Here is a 16,705-nt window from a genome sequence, read left to right as displayed (position 1 = left end):
CAGACAGACAGACAGACAGACACACACACAGACACACAGACACACACACAGACAGACACACAGACACACACACACACAGACAGACAGACAGACAGACAGACAGACAGACAGACAGACAGACAGACAGACAGACAGACAGACAGACAGACAGACAGACACAGACAGACAGACAGACAGACAGACAGACACAGACAGACACAGACAGACAGACAGACAGACAGACAGACAGACAGACAGACAGACAGACAGACAGACAGACAGACAGACAGACAGACAGACAGACAGACAGACAGACAGACAGACAGACAGACAGACAGACAGACAGACAGACAGACAGACAGACAGACAGACAGACAGACAGACAGACAGACAGACAGACAGACAGACAGACAGGGACAGATAGAGAGAAAGAGGGATGAGTAAACAACTTTATTGCTCTAACAGCATGCCCTCGGGTCACCCTAACCTGGCACACCTCCCTGCCTATGCCAGAGGACAGAGAGATAGAGCGATGGAAGGGATAGAGACATAGAGAGAAAACAGATGAATATAGGTTGACCAGATATCAGAGCTCTGTCTCATTCCGGGGAGTGAGAAAACAAGAAAAAACAAGAAAGAAGAAGGAGGAGAACATTGGGGGGAAAACCTTTAAAGAAAGAAAGGTGAGTAACGAGGGAAGGAGAAAGGAGGGAGGAGAAAGAGAGGTGGGAAAATGATACCTACTTCCCTCATTCGTTTCAGTGACCCTCTATAGAAGGGGGATGTGGTCGTGCCTGGGGGAGTCTGTGCTTTGTCCTTAGGACTGAGTTGACCGTTGTCTATTAATGCAAACCAAATGGCACCCTATTCCCTACAGAAAGAGGTAGTTGTATTGGGGGGGTATCTAGGTAGTTGTATTGGGGGGTATCTAGGTAGTTGTATTGGGGGGTATCTAGGTAGTTGTATTGGGGGGTATCTAGGTAGTTGTATTGGAGGGTATCTAGGTAAAGAAAGAGGTAGTTGTATTGGAGGGTATCTAGGTAGTTGTATTGGGGGGTATCTATGTAGTTGTATTGGAGGGTATCTAGGTAGTTGTATTGGGGGGTATCTATGTAGTTGTATTGGAGGGTATCTAGGTAGTTGTATTGGGGGGTATCTAGGTAAAGAAAGAGGTAGTTGTATTGGGGGTATCTAGGTAGTTGTATTGGGGGGTATCTAGGTAAAGAAAGAGGTAGTTGTATTGGAGGGTATCTAGGTAGTTGTATTGGAGGGTATCTAGGTAGTTGTATTGGAGGGTATCTATGTAGTTGTATTGGAGGGTATCTATGTAGTTGTATTGGGGGGTATCTAGGTAAAGAAAGAGGTAGTTGTATTGGAGGGTATCTAGGTAGTTGTATTGGAGGGTATCTAGGTAGTTGTATTGGAGGGTATCTATGTAGTTGTATTGGAGGGTATCTATGTAGTTGTATTGGAGGGTATCTATGTAGTTGTATTGGAGGGTATCTATGTAGTTGTATTGGATGGTATCTAGGTAGTTGTATTGGAGGGTATCTAGGTAGTTGTATTGGAGGGTATCTATGTAGTTGTATTGGAGGGTATCTAGGTAGTTGTATTGGAGGGTATCTGGGTAGTTGTATTGGAGGGTATCTAGGTAGTTGTATTGAGGGTATCTAGGTAGTTGTATTGGGGGTATCTAGGTAGTTGTATTGGAGGGTATCTATGTAGTTGTATTGGAGGGTATCTAGGTAGTTGTATTGGAGGGTATCTATGTAGTTGTATTGGAGGGTATCTAGGTAGTTGTATTGGAGGGTATCTAGGTAGTTGTATTGAGGGTATCTAGGTAGTTGTATTGGAGGGTATCTAGGTAGTTGTATTGGAGGGTATCTAGGTAGTTGTATTGGAGGGTATCTAGGTAGTTGTATTGGAGGGTATCTAGGTAGTTGTATTGGAGGGTATCTAGGTAGTTGTATTGGAGGGTATCTAGGTAGTTGTATTGGAGGGTATCTAGGTAGTTGTATTGGAGGGTATCTAGGTAGTTGTATTGGAGGGTATCTAGGTAGTTGTATTGGAGGGTATCTAGGTAGTTGTATTGAGGGTATCTAGGTAGTTGTATTGAGGGTATCTAGGTAGTTGTATTGGAGGGTATCTAGGTAGTTGTATTGGAGGGTATCTAGGTAGTTGTATTGGAGGGTATCTAGGTAGTTGTATTGGAGGGTATCTAGGTAGTTGTATTGGAGGGTATCTAGGTAGTTGTATTGGAGGGTATCTAGGTAGTTGTATTGAGGGTATCTAGGTAGTTGTATTGGAGGGTATCTAGGTAGTTGTATTGGGGGGTATCTAGGTAGTTGTATTGGGGGGTATCTAGGTAGTTGTATTGGAGGGTATCTAGGTAAAGAAAGAGGTAGTTGTATTGGAGGGTATCTAGGTAGTTGTATTGGGGGGTATCTATGTAGTTGTATTGGAGGGTATCTAGGTAGTTGTATTGGGGGGTATCTATGTAGTTGTATTGGAGGGTATCTAGGTAGTTGTATTGGGGGGTATCTAGGTAAAGAAAGAGGTAGTTGTATTGGTGGTATCTAGGTAGTTGTATTGGGGGGTATCTAGGTAAAGAAAGAGGTAGTTGTATTGGAGGGTATCTAGGTAGTTGTATTGGAGGGTATCTAGGTAGTTGTATTGGAGGGTATCTAGGTAGTTGTATTGAGGGTATCTAGGTAGTTGTATTGGAGGGTATCTATGTAGTTGTATTGGAGGGTATCTAGGTAGTTGTATTGGAGGGTATCTAGGTAGTTGTATTGGAGGGTATCTAGGTAGTTGTATTGGAGGGTATCTAGGTAGTTGTATTGGAGGGTATCTAGGTAGTTGTATTGGGGGGTATCTAGGTAGTTGTATTGGAGGGTATCTAGGTAGTTGTATTGGAGGGTATCTAAGTAGTTGTATTGGAGGGTATCTAGGTAGTTGTATTGAGGGTATCTAGGTAGTTGTATTGAGGGTATCTAGGTAGTTGTATTGGAGGGTATCTAGGTAGTTGTATTGGAGGGTATCTAGGTAGTTGTATTGGAGGGTATCTAGGTAGTTGTATTGAGGGTATCTAGGTAGTTGTATTGGGGGTATCTAGGTAGTTGTATTGGGGGTATCTAGGTAGTTGTATTTGAGGGTATCTAGGTAGTTGTATTGAGGGTATCTAGGTAGTTGTATTGGAGGGTATCTAGGTAGTTGTATTGGAGGGTATCTAGGTAGTTGTATTGGAGGGTATCTAGGTAGTTGTATTGAGGGTATCTAGGTAGTTGTATTGGAGGGTATCTAGGTAGTTGTATTGGGGGGTATCTAGGTAGTTGTATTGGGGGGTATCTAGGTAGTTGTATTGGAGGGTATCTAGGTAAAGAAAGAGGTAGTTGTATTGGAGGGTATCTAGGTAGTTGTATTGGGGGGTATCTATGTAGTTGTATTGGAGGGTATCTAGGTAGTTGTATTGGGGGGTATCTATGTAGTTGTATTGGAGGGTATCTAGGTAGTTGTATTGGGGGGTATCTAGGTAAAGAAAGAGGTAGTTGTATTGGTGGTATCTAGGTAGTTGTATTGGGGGGTATCTAGGTAAAGAAAGAGGTAGTTGTATTGGAGGGTATCTAGGTAGTTGTATTGGAGGGTATCTAGGTAGTTGTATTGGAGGGTATCTATGTAGTTGTATTGGAGGGTATCTATGTAGTTGTATTGGAGGGTATCTATGTAGTTGTATTGGAGGGTATCTATGTAGTTGTATTGGATGGTATCTAGGTAGTTGTATTGGAGGGTATCTAGGTAGTTGTATTGGAGGGTATCTATGTAGTTGGATTGGAGGGTATCTAGGTAGTTGTATTGAGGGTATCTAGGTAGTTGTATTGGAGGGTATCTATGTAGTTGTATTGGAGGGTATCTATGTAGTTGTATTGGAGGGTATCTATGTAGTTGTATTGGAGGGTATCTAGGTAGTTGTATTGGAGGGTATCTAGGTAGTTGTATTGAGGGTGTCTATGTAGTTGTATTGGAGGGTATCTATGTAGTTGTATTGGAGGGTATCTAGGTAGTTGTATTGGAGGGTATCTAGGTAGTTGTATTGGAGGGTATCTAGGTAGTTGTATTGGAGGGTATCTAGGTAGTTGTATTGGAGGGTATCTAGGTAGTTGTATTGGGGGGTATCTAGGTAGTTGTATTGGAGGGTATCTAGGTAGTTGTATTGGAGGGTATCTAGGTAGTTGTATTGGAGGGTATCTAGGTAGTTGTATTGAGGGTATCTAGGTAGTTGTATTGAGGGTATCTAGGTAGTTGTATTGGAGGGTATCTAGGTAGTTGTATTGGAGGGTATCTAGGTAGTTGTATTGGAGGGTATCTAGGTAGTTGTATTGAGGGTATCTAGGTAGTTGTATTGGGGGTATCTAGGTAGTTGTATTGGGGGTATCTAGGTAGTTGTATTGGAGGGTATCTAGGTAGTTGTATTGTAGGGTATCTAGGAAGTTGTATTGAGGGTATCTAGGTAGTTGTATTGGAGGGTATCTATGTAGTTGTATTGGAGGGTATCTATGTAGTTGTATTGGAGGGTATCTAGGTAGTTGTATTGGAGGGTATCTAGGTAGTTGTATTGGAGGGTATCTAGGTAGTTGTATTGGAGGGTATCTAGGTAGTTGTATTGGGGGGTATCTAGGTAGTTGTATTGGAGGGTATCTTGGTAGTTGTATTGGAGGGTATCTAGGTAGTTGTATTGAGGGTATCTAGGTAGTTGTATTGAGGGTATCTAGGTAGTTGTATTGAGGGTATCTAGGTAGTTGTATTGGAGGGTATCTAGGTAGTTGTATTGAGGGTGTCTAGGTATTTGTATTGGGGGTATCTAGGTAGTTGTATTGGGGGTATCTAGGTAGTTGTATTGGAGGGTATCTAGGTAGTTGTATTGGAGGGTATCTAGGTAGTTGTATTGGAGGGTATCTAGGTAGTTGTATTGGAGGGTATCTAGGTAGTTGTATTGGAGGGTATATAGGTAGTTGTATTGAGGGTATCTAGGTAGTTGTATTGGAGGGTATCTATGTAGTTGTATTGGAGGGTATCTAGGTAGTTGTATTGGAGGGTATCTAGGTAGTTGTATTGAGGGTATCTAGGTAGTTGTATTGGAGGGTATCTAGGTAGTTGTATTGGAGGGTATCTATGTAGTTGTATTGGAGGGTATCTATGTAGTTGTATTGGAGGGTATCTATGTAGTTGTATTGGAGGGTATCTATGTAGTTGTATTGGAGGGTATCAAGGTAGTTGTATTGGAGGGTATCTATGTAGTTGTATTGGAGGGTATCTAGGTAGTTGTATTGCAGGGTATCTATGTAGTTGTATTGGAGGGTATCTAGGTAGTTGTATTGGAGGGTATCTAGGTAGTTGTATTGGAGGGTATCTAGGTAGTTGCATTGGAGGGTATCTAGGTAGTTGTATTGGGGGGTATCTAGGTAGTTGTATTGGAGGGTATCTAGGTAGTTGTATTGGAGGGTATCTAGGTAGTTGTATTGGAGGGTATCTAGGTAGTTGTATTGGAGGGTATCTAGGTAGTTGTATTGGAGGGTATCTAGGTAGTTGTATTGAGGGTATCTAGGTAGTTGTATTGAGGGTATCTAGGTAGTTGTATTGGAGGGTATCTAGGTAGTTGTATTGGAGGGTATCTAGGTAGTTGTATTGGAGGGTATCTAGGTAGTTGTATTGGAGGGTATCTATGTAGTTGTATTGGAGGGTATCTATGTAGTTGTATTGGAGGGTATCTAGGTAGTTGTATTGCAGGGTATCTATGTAGTTGTATTGGAGGGTATCTAGGTAGTTGTATTGGAGGGTAACTAGGTAGTTGTATTGGAGGGTATCTAGGTAGTTGTATTGGAGGGTATCTAGGTAGTTGTATTGGAGGGTATCTAGGTAGTTGTATTGGGGGGTATCTAGGTAGTTGTATTGGAGGGTATCTAGGTAGTTGTATTGGAGGGTATCTAGGTAGTTGTATTGGAGGGTATCTAGGTAGTTGTATTGAGGGTATCTAGGTAGTTGTATTGGAGGGTATCTAGGTAGTTGTATTGGAGGGTATCTAGGTAGTTGTATTGGAGGGTATCTAGGTAGTTGTATTGAGGGAATCTAGGTAGTTGTATTGAGGGTATCTAGGTAGTTGTATTGGGGGTATCTAGGTAGTTGTATTGGGGGTATCTAGGTAGTTGTATTGGGGGTATCTAGGTAGTTGTATTGGAGGGTATCTAGGTAGTTGTATTGGAGGGTATCTAGGTAGTTGTATTGGAGGGTATCTAGGTAGTTGTATTGAGGGTATCTAGGTAGTTGTATTGGAGGGCATCTAGGTAGTTGTATTGGAGGGTATCTAGGTAGTTGTATTGGGGGGTATCTAGGTAGTTGTATTGGAGGGTATCTAGGTAGTTGTATTGGAGGGTATCTAGGTAGTTATATTGGAGGGTATCTAGGTAGTTGTATTGGAGGGTATCTAGGTAGTTGTATTGGGGGGTATCTAGGTAGTTGTATTGGAGGGTATCTAGGTAGTTGTATTGGAGGGTATCTAGGTAGTTGTATTGGAGGGTATCTAGGTAGTTGTATTGGAGGGTATCTAGGTAGTTGTATTGGAGGGTATATAGGTAGTTGTATTGGAGGGTATCTAGGTAGTTGTATTGAGGGTATCTAGGTAGTTGTATTGGAGGGTATCTAGGTAGTTGTATTGGAGGGTATCTAGGTAGTTGTATTGAGGGTATCTAGGTAGTTGTATTGGAGGGTATCTAGGTAGTTGTATTGGAGGGTATCTATGTAGTTGTATTGGAGGGTTTCTATGTAGTTGTATTGGAGGGTATCTAGGTAGTTGTATTGGAGGGTATCTATGTAGTTGTATTGGAGGGTATCTAGGTAGTTGTATTGGAGGGTATCTATGTAGTTGTATTGGAGGGTATCTAGGTAGTTGTATTGCAGGGTATCTATGTAGTTGTATTGGAGGGTATCTAGGTAGTTGTATTGGAGGGTATCTAGGCAGTTGTATTGGAGGGTATCTAGGTAGTTGTATTGGAGGGTATCTAGGTAGTTGTATTGAGGGTATCTAGGTAGTTGTATTGAGGGTATCTAGGTAGTTGTATTGGAGGGTATCTAGGTAGTTGTATTGGAGGGTATCTAGGTAGTTGTATTGGAGGGTATCTAGGTAGTTGTATTGAGGGTATCTAGGTAGTTGTATTGGGGGTATCTAGGTAGTTGTATTGGGGGTATCTAGGTAGTTGTATTGGAGGGTATCTAGGTAGTTGTATTGGAGGGTATCTAGGAAGTTGTATTGAGGGTATCTAGGTAGTTGTATTGGAGGGTATCTATGTAGTTGTATTGGAGGGTATCTATGTAGTTGTATTGGAGGGTATCTAGGTAGTTGTATTGGAGGGTATCTAGGTAGTTGTATTGGAGGGTATCTAGGTAGTTGTATTGGAGGGTATCTAGGTAGTTGTATTGGGGGGTATCTAGGTAGTTGTATTGGAGGGTATCTTGGTAGTTGTATTGGAGGGTATCTAGGTAGTTGTATTGAGGGTATCTAGGTAGTTGTATTGAGGGTATCTAGGTAGTTGTATTGAGGGTATCTAGGTAGTTGTATTGGAGGGTATCTAGGTAGTTGTATTGAGGGTGTCTAGGTATTTGTATTGGGGGTATCTAGGTAGTTGTATTGGGGGTATCTAGGTAGTTGTATTGGAGGGTATCTAGGTAGTTGTATTGGAGGGTATCTAGGTAGTTGTATTGGAGGGTATCTAGGTAGTTGTATTGGAGGGTATCTAGGTAGTTGTATTGGAGGGTATATAGGTAGTTGTATTGAGGGTATCTAGGTAGTTGTATTGGAGGGTATCTATGTAGTTGTATTGGAGGGTATCTAGGTAGTTGTATTGGAGGGTATCTAGGTAGTTGTATTGAGGGTATCTAGGTAGTTGTATTGGAGGGTATCTAGGTAGTTGTATTGGAGGGTATCTATGTAGTTGTATTGGAGGGTATCTATGTAGTTGTATTGGAGGGTATCTATGTAGTTGTATTGGAGGGTATCTATGTAGTTGTATTGGAGGGTATCAAGGTAGTTGTATTGGAGGGTATCTATGTAGTTGTATTGGAGGGTATCTAGGTAGTTGTATTGCAGGGTATCTATGTAGTTGTATTGGAGGGTATCTAGGTAGTTGTATTGGAGGGTATCTAGGTAGTTGTATTGGAGGGTATCTAGGTAGTTGCATTGGAGGGTATCTAGGTAGTTGTATTGGGGGGTATCTAGGTAGTTGTATTGGAGGGTATCTAGGTAGTTGTATTGGAGGGTATCTAGGTAGTTGTATTGGAGGGTATCTAGGTAGTTGTATTGGAGGGTATCTAGGTAGTTGTATTGGAGGGTATCTAGGTAGTTGTATTGAGGGTATCTAGGTAGTTGTATTGAGGGTATCTAGGTAGTTGTATTGGAGGGTATCTAGGTAGTTGTATTGGAGGGTATCTAGGTAGTTGTATTGGAGGGTATCTAGGTAGTTGTATTGGAGGGTATCTATGTAGTTGTATTGGAGGGTATCTATGTAGTTGTATTGGAGGGTATCTAGGTAGTTGTATTGCAGGGTATCTATGTAGTTGTATTGGAGGGTATCTAGGTAGTTGTATTGGAGGGTAACTAGGTAGTTGTATTGGAGGGTATCTAGGTAGTTGTATTGGAGGGTATCTAGGTAGTTGTATTGGAGGGTATCTAGGTAGTTGTATTGGGGGGTATCTAGGTAGTTGTATTGGAGGGTATCTAGGTAGTTGTATTGGAGGGTATCTAGGTAGTTGTATTGGAGGGTATCTAGGTAGTTGTATTGAGGGTATCTAGGTAGTTGTATTGGAGGGTATCTAGGTAGTTGTATTGGAGGGTATCTAGGTAGTTGTATTGGAGGGTATCTAGGTAGTTGTATTGAGGGAATCTAGGTAGTTGTATTGAGGGTATCTAGGTAGTTGTATTGGGGGTATCTAGGTAGTTGTATTGGGGGTATCTAGGTAGTTGTATTGGGGGTATCTAGGTAGTTGTATTGGAGGGTATCTAGGTAGTTGTATTGGAGGGTATCTAGGTAGTTGTATTGGAGGGTATCTAGGTAGTTGTATTGAGGGTATCTAGGTAGTTGTATTGGAGGGCATCTAGGTAGTTGTATTGGAGGGTATCTAGGTAGTTGTATTGGGGGGTATCTAGGTAGTTGTATTGGAGGGTATCTAGGTAGTTGTATTGGAGGGTATCTAGGTAGTTATATTGGAGGGTATCTAGGTAGTTGTATTGGAGGGTATCTAGGTAGTTGTATTGGGGGGTATCTAGGTAGTTGTATTGGAGGGTATCTAGGTAGTTGTATTGGAGGGTATCTAGGTAGTTGTATTGGAGGGTATCTAGGTAGTTGTATTGGAGGGTATCTAGGTAGTTGTATTGGAGGGTATATAGGTAGTTGTATTGGAGGGTATCTAGGTAGTTGTATTGAGGGTATCTAGGTAGTTGTATTGGAGGGTATCTAGGTAGTTGTATTGGAGGGTATCTAGGTAGTTGTATTGAGGGTATCTAGGTAGTTGTATTGGAGGGTATCTAGGTAGTTGTATTGGAGGGTATCTATGTAGTTGTATTGGAGGGTTTCTATGTAGTTGTATTGGAGGGTATCTATGTAGTTGTATTGGAGGGTATCTATGTAGTTGTATTGGAGGGTATCTAGGTAGTTGTATTGGAGGGTATCTATGTAGTTGTATTGGAGGGTATCTAGGTAGTTGTATTGCAGGGTATCTATGTAGTTGTATTGGAGGGTATCTAGGTAGTTGTATTGGAGGGTATCTAGGCAGTTGTATTGGAGGGTATCTAGGTAGTTGTATTGGAGGGTATCTAGGTAGTTGTATTGGGGGGTATCTAGGTAGTTGTATTGGAGGGTATCTAGGTAGTTGTATTGGAGGGTATCTAGGTAGTTGTATTGGAGGGTATCTAGGTAGTTGTATTGGAGGGTATCTAGGTAGTTGTATTGGGGGTATCTAGGTAGTTGTATTGGAGGGTATCTAGGTAGTTGTATTGAGGGTATCTAGGTAGTTGTATTGGAGGGTATCTAGGTAGTTGTATTGGAGGGTATCTAGGTAGTTGTATTGGAGGGTATCTAGGTAGTTGTATTGGAGGGTATCTAGGTAGTTGTATTGGAGGGTATCTAGGTAGTTGTATTGGAGGGTATCTAGGTAGTTGTATTGAGGGTATCTAGGTAGTTGTATTGAGGGTATCTAGGTAGTTGTATTGGAGGGTATCTAGGTAGTTGTATTGGAGGGTATCTAGGTAGTTGTATTGGAGGGTATCTAGGTAGTTGTATTGGAGGCTATCTATGTAGTTGTATTGGAGGGTATCTATGTAGTTGTATTGGAGGGTATCTAGGTAGTTGTATTGCAGGGTATCTATGTAGTTGTATTGGAGGGTATCTAGGTAGTTGTATTGGAGGGTAACTAGGTAGTTGTATTGGAGGGTATCTAGGTAGTTGTATTGGAGGGTATCTAGGTAGTTGTATTGGAGGGTATCTAGGTAGTTGTATTGGGGGGTATCTAGGTAGTTGTATTGGAGGGTATCTAGGTAGTTGTATTGGAGGGTATCTAGGTAGTTGTATTGGAGGGTATCTAGGTAGTTGTATTGAGGGTATCTAGGTAGTTGTATTGGAGGGTATCTAGGTAGTTGTATTGGAGGGTATCTAGGTAGTTGTATTGGAGGGTATCTAGGTAGTTGTATTGAGGGAATCTAGGTAGTTGTATTGAGGGTATCTAGGTAGTTGTATTGGGGGTATCTAGGTAGTTGTATTGGGGGTATCTAGGTAGTTGTATTGGGGGTATCTAGGTAGTTGTATTGGAGGGTATCTAGGTAGTTGTATTGGAGGGTATCTAGGTAGTTGTATTGGAGGGTATCTAGGTAGTTGTATTGAGGGTATCTAGGTAGTTGTATTGGAGGGCATCTAGGTAGTTGTATTGGAGGGTATCTAGGTAGTTGTATTGGGGGGTATCTAGGTAGTTGTATTGGAGGGTATCTAGGTAGTTGTATTGGAGGGTATCTAGGTAGTTATATTGGAGGGTATCTAGGTAGTTGTATTGGAGGGTATCTAGGTAGTTGTATTGGGGGGTATCTAGGTAGTTGTATTGGAGGGTATCTAGGTAGTTGTATTGGAGGGTATCTAGGTAGTTGTATTGGAGGGTATCTAGGTAGTTGTATTGGAGGGTATCTAGGTAGTTGTATTGGAGGGTATATAGGTAGTTGTATTGGAGGGTATCTAGGTAGGTGTATTGAGGGTATCTAGGTAGTTGTATTGGAGGGTATCTAGGTAGTTGTATTGGAGGGTATCTAGGTAGTTGTATTGAGGGTATCTAGGTAGTTGTATTGGAGGGTATCTAGGTAGTTGTATTGGAGGGTATCTATGTAGTTGTATTGGAGGGTTTCTATGTAGTTGTATTGGAGGGTATCTATGTAGTTGTATTGGAGGGTATCTATGTAGTTGTATTGGAGGGTATCTAGGTAGTTGTATTGGAGGGTATCTATGTAGTTGTATTGGAGGGTATCTAGGTAGTTGTATTGCAGGGTATCTATGTAGTTGTATTGGAGGGTATCTAGGTAGTTGTATTGGAGGGTATCTAGGCAGTTGTATTGGAGGGTATCTAGGTAGTTGTATTGGAGGGTATCTAGGTAGTTGTATTGGGGGGTATCTAGGTAGTTGTATTGGAGGGTATCTAGGTAGTTGTATTGGAGGGTATCTAGGTAGTTGTATTGGAGGGTATCTAGGTAGTTGTATTGGAGGGTATCTAGGTAGTTGTATTGGGGGTATCTAGGTAGTTGTATTGGAGGGTATCTAGGTAGTTGTATTGAGGGTATCTAGGTAGTTGTATTGGAGGGTATCTAGGTAGTTGTATTGGAGGGTATCTAGGTAGTTGTATTGGAGGGTATCTAGGTAGTTGTATTGGAGGGTATCTATGTAGTTGTATTGGAGGGTATCTATGTAGTTGTATTGGAGGGTATATAGGTAGTTGTATTGCAGGGTATCTAGGTAGTTGTATTGGAGGGTATCTAGGTAGTTGTATTGGAGGGTATCTAGGTAGTTGTATTGGAGGGTATCTAGGTAGTTGTATTGGAGGGTATCTAGGTAGTTGTATTGGGGGGTATCTAGGTAGTTGTATTGGAGGGTATCTAGGTAGTTGTATTGGAGGGTATCTAGGTAGTTGTATTGGAGGGTATCTAGGTAGTTGTATTGGAGGGTATCTAGGTAGTTGTATTGAGGGTATCTAGGTAGTTGTATTGGGGGGTATCTAGGTAGTTGTATTGGAGGGTATCTAGGTAGTTGTATTGGAGGGTATCTAGGTAGTTGTATTGAGGGTATCTAGGTAGTTGTATTGAGGGTATCTAGGTAGTTGTATTGGGGGTATCTAGGTAGTTGTATTGGGGGTATCTAGGTAGTTGTATTGGAGGGTATCTAGGTAGTTGTATTGAGGGTATCTAGGTAGTTGTATTGGAGGGTATCTAGGTAGTTGTATTGGAGGGTATCTAGGTAGTTGTATTGAGGGTATCTAGGTAGTTGTATTGGAGGGTATCTAGGTAGTTGTATTGGAGGGTATCTAGGTAGTTGTATTGGGGGGTATCTAGGTAGTTGTATTGGAGGGTATCTAGGTAGTTGTATTGGAGGGTATCTAGGTAGTTGTATTGGAGGGTATCTAGGTAGTTGTATTGGAGGGTATCTAGGTAGTTGTATTGGGGGGTATCTAGGTAGTTGTATTGGAGGGTATCTAGGTAGTTGTATCGGAGGTAATTATGCCAGAATAGAGGGCTGCTCTGACTTTCGAATGGTTCAGTCTCTATGGGCTTCTTTCTATCTTTTTCTCTATGCTGTTTCTGAGACTCTTTCCTTCCCTCGTTCCTCTAACTTTCACTCTCATTCTCCCACATTCACCCCCTCAACCTCTCCTCCTCATCCTCCTCCTCCTCTTTCTCTCTCCAATCCTCCCTCGTCCTTTCACCTATATTTATCCAGTTTCTCTCATCTTCCTCCTACTCTCTCTCTCTTCCCTCTTTTTCCTCCTTTACATATTTTTATCTCTCAGTCTTTCTCCAACTCTTTCTCTCCTTCAGGACGATGAGGTGGTATACGCGCCGTCGCTCTCGGACTGTCTGTCTATCGCTGGCCGTTGCCTCCCTCTCTCTCCATCTCCTCCTCACCGTCCTATCCCGCTCCGTCTACCAGAACCACTGTGATGCCCCCTCCCCTCGTCAGACACACCTCCACACCCTCCGAGCCCTGGTGGATACCAACTACACCTCCAGGATGTCGGACAACCACGCCAGCTATTCCAAGATAACCCCGGACACCAGAAAAGTTGACTCTTCCCATATGGACAGCAATGGCCCTCAAAAAATGGCCGAAAAGGACGCTGTCACAACCAGAATGGCCGTCAAGGTAGGTCATGGACGTAAGGAGAAAGGGCCTGTAGACTCACTCAACATGACGGTAAGGGTAGGAAAGTTTGGCTCGATGGGGATGAAGCCTATGGGGTCCGGGATGTCGAAATTAGAGGCTCTTTTTAGCCACCCGCTCTACAACATGCCAACCCCGCCCATCCATGAAGATGATTGGCTGCTGAAGGTGAAGCCCAAAGGGAAGGCGCGCGAGACGAGCACACAGATGTGGTGAGTTTAGGGAAGTAGCGTGATTGTTCTGAAAAAACAGACAAGCTTTTTAAGTGCATCAAGGACACATGCTGCATGATCCTTTAGTTCATTATGGCAAATATCCCTCCTGTTTCTCCTGGCATCTCCTCCTCTTCCTCCTCCTCCTCTGAACTACTACTCTCTTGTCCTCTCCTCCTGTCGTCTCCTCCTCTGAACTACTTCTCTATTGTGTCTCCAACCCTCCTCTCTTCTCCTCCTCTGAACTACTTCTCTCTTGTCCTCTCCTCCTGTCATCTCCTCCTCTGAACTACTTCTCTCTTGTCCTCTCCTCCTGTCATCTCCTCCTCTGAACTACTTCTCTCTTGTCCTCTCCTCCTGTTGTCTCCTCCTCTGAACTACTTCTCTCTTGTCCTCTCCTCTTGTGTCTCCAACCCTCTTCTCCTCTCCCTCTCTTTCCCCCTCCACCCTCCCCAGGGTGAGTGACAGTGACATCGGCGATGACTTAGCCCATTGGAACAGGAGCAGTGACAGCCACCCCCCCTGGCTGAGGTTCCATCTTGGTATCTCCCGTTGGCAGCTCTACCCCCACCTGGACCCCAACATGGCATCTCTTGCTCAGCAGCTCAGCACACACCGTATCGTCAGCGCAGGTGTGCGTGTGGTGTGTGGTGTGTGTGTGTGGCGCAATAGGGGGAAGTTCCCCCTTGACACTGATATTGGATCAGTTTAGCAATTTCCCAACTAAGGGGATTAAGGTTAAAATTGGGGGAGGGGAAGCTGATCCTAGATGTCTGTCAAAGGGAACTTCACCCTGGAGTGTGTGTGGGTGGTGTGTGTGGTGTGTTTGGGTGGTGTGTGTGTTGGGGAGGGGTGTTGGAAGCCTGATTGTTGGGGGGTGGGAGATATGGGGGCATTATGTCCTGTAGTGTACACACGTATACTATTACACCCAAAGCATTGGATTGGTGGAGGCATGGGCTAGTGGGAGTTTCCACCATATTTCTTATACCAGTCATTTCCTTTCAAATTAGTGAAGGGAAGTGAACAAGTGCACACTTTGGGAGGAAGGACAGATTGGGAGAATTGCAATTGCATTTCCTTAATCCCTCCCCTTTTCTCATCCGATGGGTTTTGAGAAGGAGGTGAAGAGAGAGGACGTGAAGAATCAAGGCAATGCAATTGAGATTCTCCCATAGCTGGGAGGTAGTCTCTGTTGTGATGTTTAGAGTCAGGTATGGGGTGACCACTAGTGGATTAATGTAGAACTGCAGGAAGAAAACACAAACTGGATGACCTTATTTAGTTTCAAACAGGGTAACCCTGTGTGTGTCTGTGTGTGTGTGTGTGTGTGTGTGTGTGTGTGTGTGTGTGTGTGTGTGTGTGTGTGTGTGTGTGTGTGTGTGCGTGCGTGCGTGCGTGCGTGCGTGCGTGCGTGCGTGCGTGCGTGTGTGTGATAAGGAGAGCTCAGTGTGTACTCAATATGTGAAGTTCAAGTGTTGCTATGGTAACCCGTCTCTCTCTCTCTCAGTGCAGAAGTCTGGAGGGACACAGCTCAAGCTGGTGATGTCATTTCCTAACTACGGACAGGCCATGCTCAAACCAATGAAGTGAGAGACTTACACACGCACGCACACATGTACAGTACCAGTCAAAAGTTTGGACACACCTACTCATTCAAGGGTTTTTCTTAATTTGTACTATTTTCTACATTGTAGAATAATAGTGAAGACATCAAAACTATGAAATAACACACGTGGAATCATGTAGTAACCAAAAAAGTGTTGAACAAATCAAAATATATTTTATATTTGAGATTCTTCAAAGTAGCCACTCTTTGCCTTGATGACAGCTTTGCGCACTCTTGGCTTTCTCTCAACCAGCTTAATGAGGTAGTCACCTGGAATGTATTTCAATTAACAGGTGTGCCTTGTTAAATGTTAATTTGTGTAATTTCTTTCCTTCTTAATGCGTTTGAGCCAATCAGTTGTATTGTGACAAGGTAGGGGTGGTATAAAAAAGATAGCCCTATTTGGAAAAAGACCAAGTCCATATTATGGCAAGAACAGCTCAAATAAGCAAAGAGAAATGACAGTCCATCATTACTTTAAGAAATTAAGGTCAGTCAATCTGTAAAATTTCAAGAACTCTGAAAGTTTCTTCAAGTGCAGTCGCAAGAACCATCAAGCACAGAGTTCAAGTAACAGACACATCTCAACATCAACTATTCAGAGGAGACTGTGTGAATCAGGCCTTGATGGTCGAAATTGCAGCAAAGAAACCACTACTAAAGGACACTAATAATAAGAAGTGACTTGCTTGGCCCGAGAAACACGAGCAATGGACATTAGACTGGTGGAAATCTGTCCTTTGATCTGATTAGTGCAAATTTGAGATTTTTGGTTCCAACCGCCGTGTCTTTGTGAGACGCAGAGTAGGTGAACAGATGATCTCTGCATGTGTGGTTCCCACCGTGAAGCATGGAGGAGGAGGTGTGATGGTGTGGGTGTGCTTTGCTGGTGACACTGTCAGTGATTTATTTAGAATTCAAGGCACACTTAACCAGCATGGCCACCACAGCATTCTGCAGCAATACGCCATCCCATCTGGCTTGTTCTTAGTGGGACTATAATTTGTTTTTCAAAAGGACAATGACACAAAACACACCTTTAAGATGTGTAAGGGCTATTTGACCAAGAAGGAGCGTGATGGAGTGCTGCATCAGCTGACCTGGCCTCCACAATCACCCGACCTCAACCCAATTGTGACGGTTTGGGGTGTATAGTCTGAATATCTGTGTTCCTGTGTTGACTGTGTATGGTCTGTATAGCTGTGTTCCTGTGTTGACTGTGTATAGTCTGTATAGCTGTGTTCCTGTGTTGACTGTGTATGGTCTGTATAGCTGTGTTCCTGTGTTGACTGTGTATGGTCTGTATAGCTGTATTCCTGTGTTGACTGTATCTCTGTCAGACAAGAGCGTGATGAGGAGACCAACTTCAACCTCTACTACTTCTCTGACTTTGAGAGACACAACGCAGAGATCGCTGCTTTTCACCTGGACAGGTAAACAATGAGTCTGTTTCT

At 42.9% G+C, this 16,705-nt stretch overlaps 1 protein-coding gene across 2 annotated transcripts in view; it reads left to right on the top strand.

The window, feature by feature from the left end:
* Window positions 1-327: 327 nt before the first annotated feature.
* LOC139545146 (extracellular serine/threonine protein kinase FAM20C-like) overlaps window positions 328-16,705 on the top strand; it is a 33,487-nt gene continuing 17,109 nt past the window's right edge. The window contains exons 1-5 of one of the 2 annotated variants that reach the window (XM_071352598.1): window positions 328-662; window positions 13,088-13,642; window positions 14,099-14,274; window positions 15,153-15,231; window positions 16,592-16,684. In XM_071352598.1, coding sequence (XP_071208699.1) covers window positions 13,092-13,642; window positions 14,099-14,274; window positions 15,153-15,231; window positions 16,592-16,684 — 899 coding nt within the window. In that variant the 5' untranslated portion in view covers window positions 328-662; window positions 13,088-13,091. The remainder of the gene's footprint in view (window positions 663-13,087; window positions 13,643-14,098; window positions 14,275-15,152; window positions 15,232-16,591; window positions 16,685-16,705) is intronic. The other variant, XM_071352590.1, reaches the window with a different exon arrangement.

The sequence above is a fragment of the Salvelinus alpinus genome, chromosome 2 (assembly GCF_045679555.1).
Source record: "Salvelinus alpinus chromosome 2, SLU_Salpinus.1, whole genome shotgun sequence".
Lineage (NCBI taxonomy): Eukaryota > Metazoa > Chordata > Actinopteri > Salmoniformes > Salmonidae > Salvelinus > Salvelinus alpinus.
The sequence above is the reverse complement of the archived record's forward strand: the minus strand, read 5'-3'. Positions and strand labels throughout refer to the sequence as shown.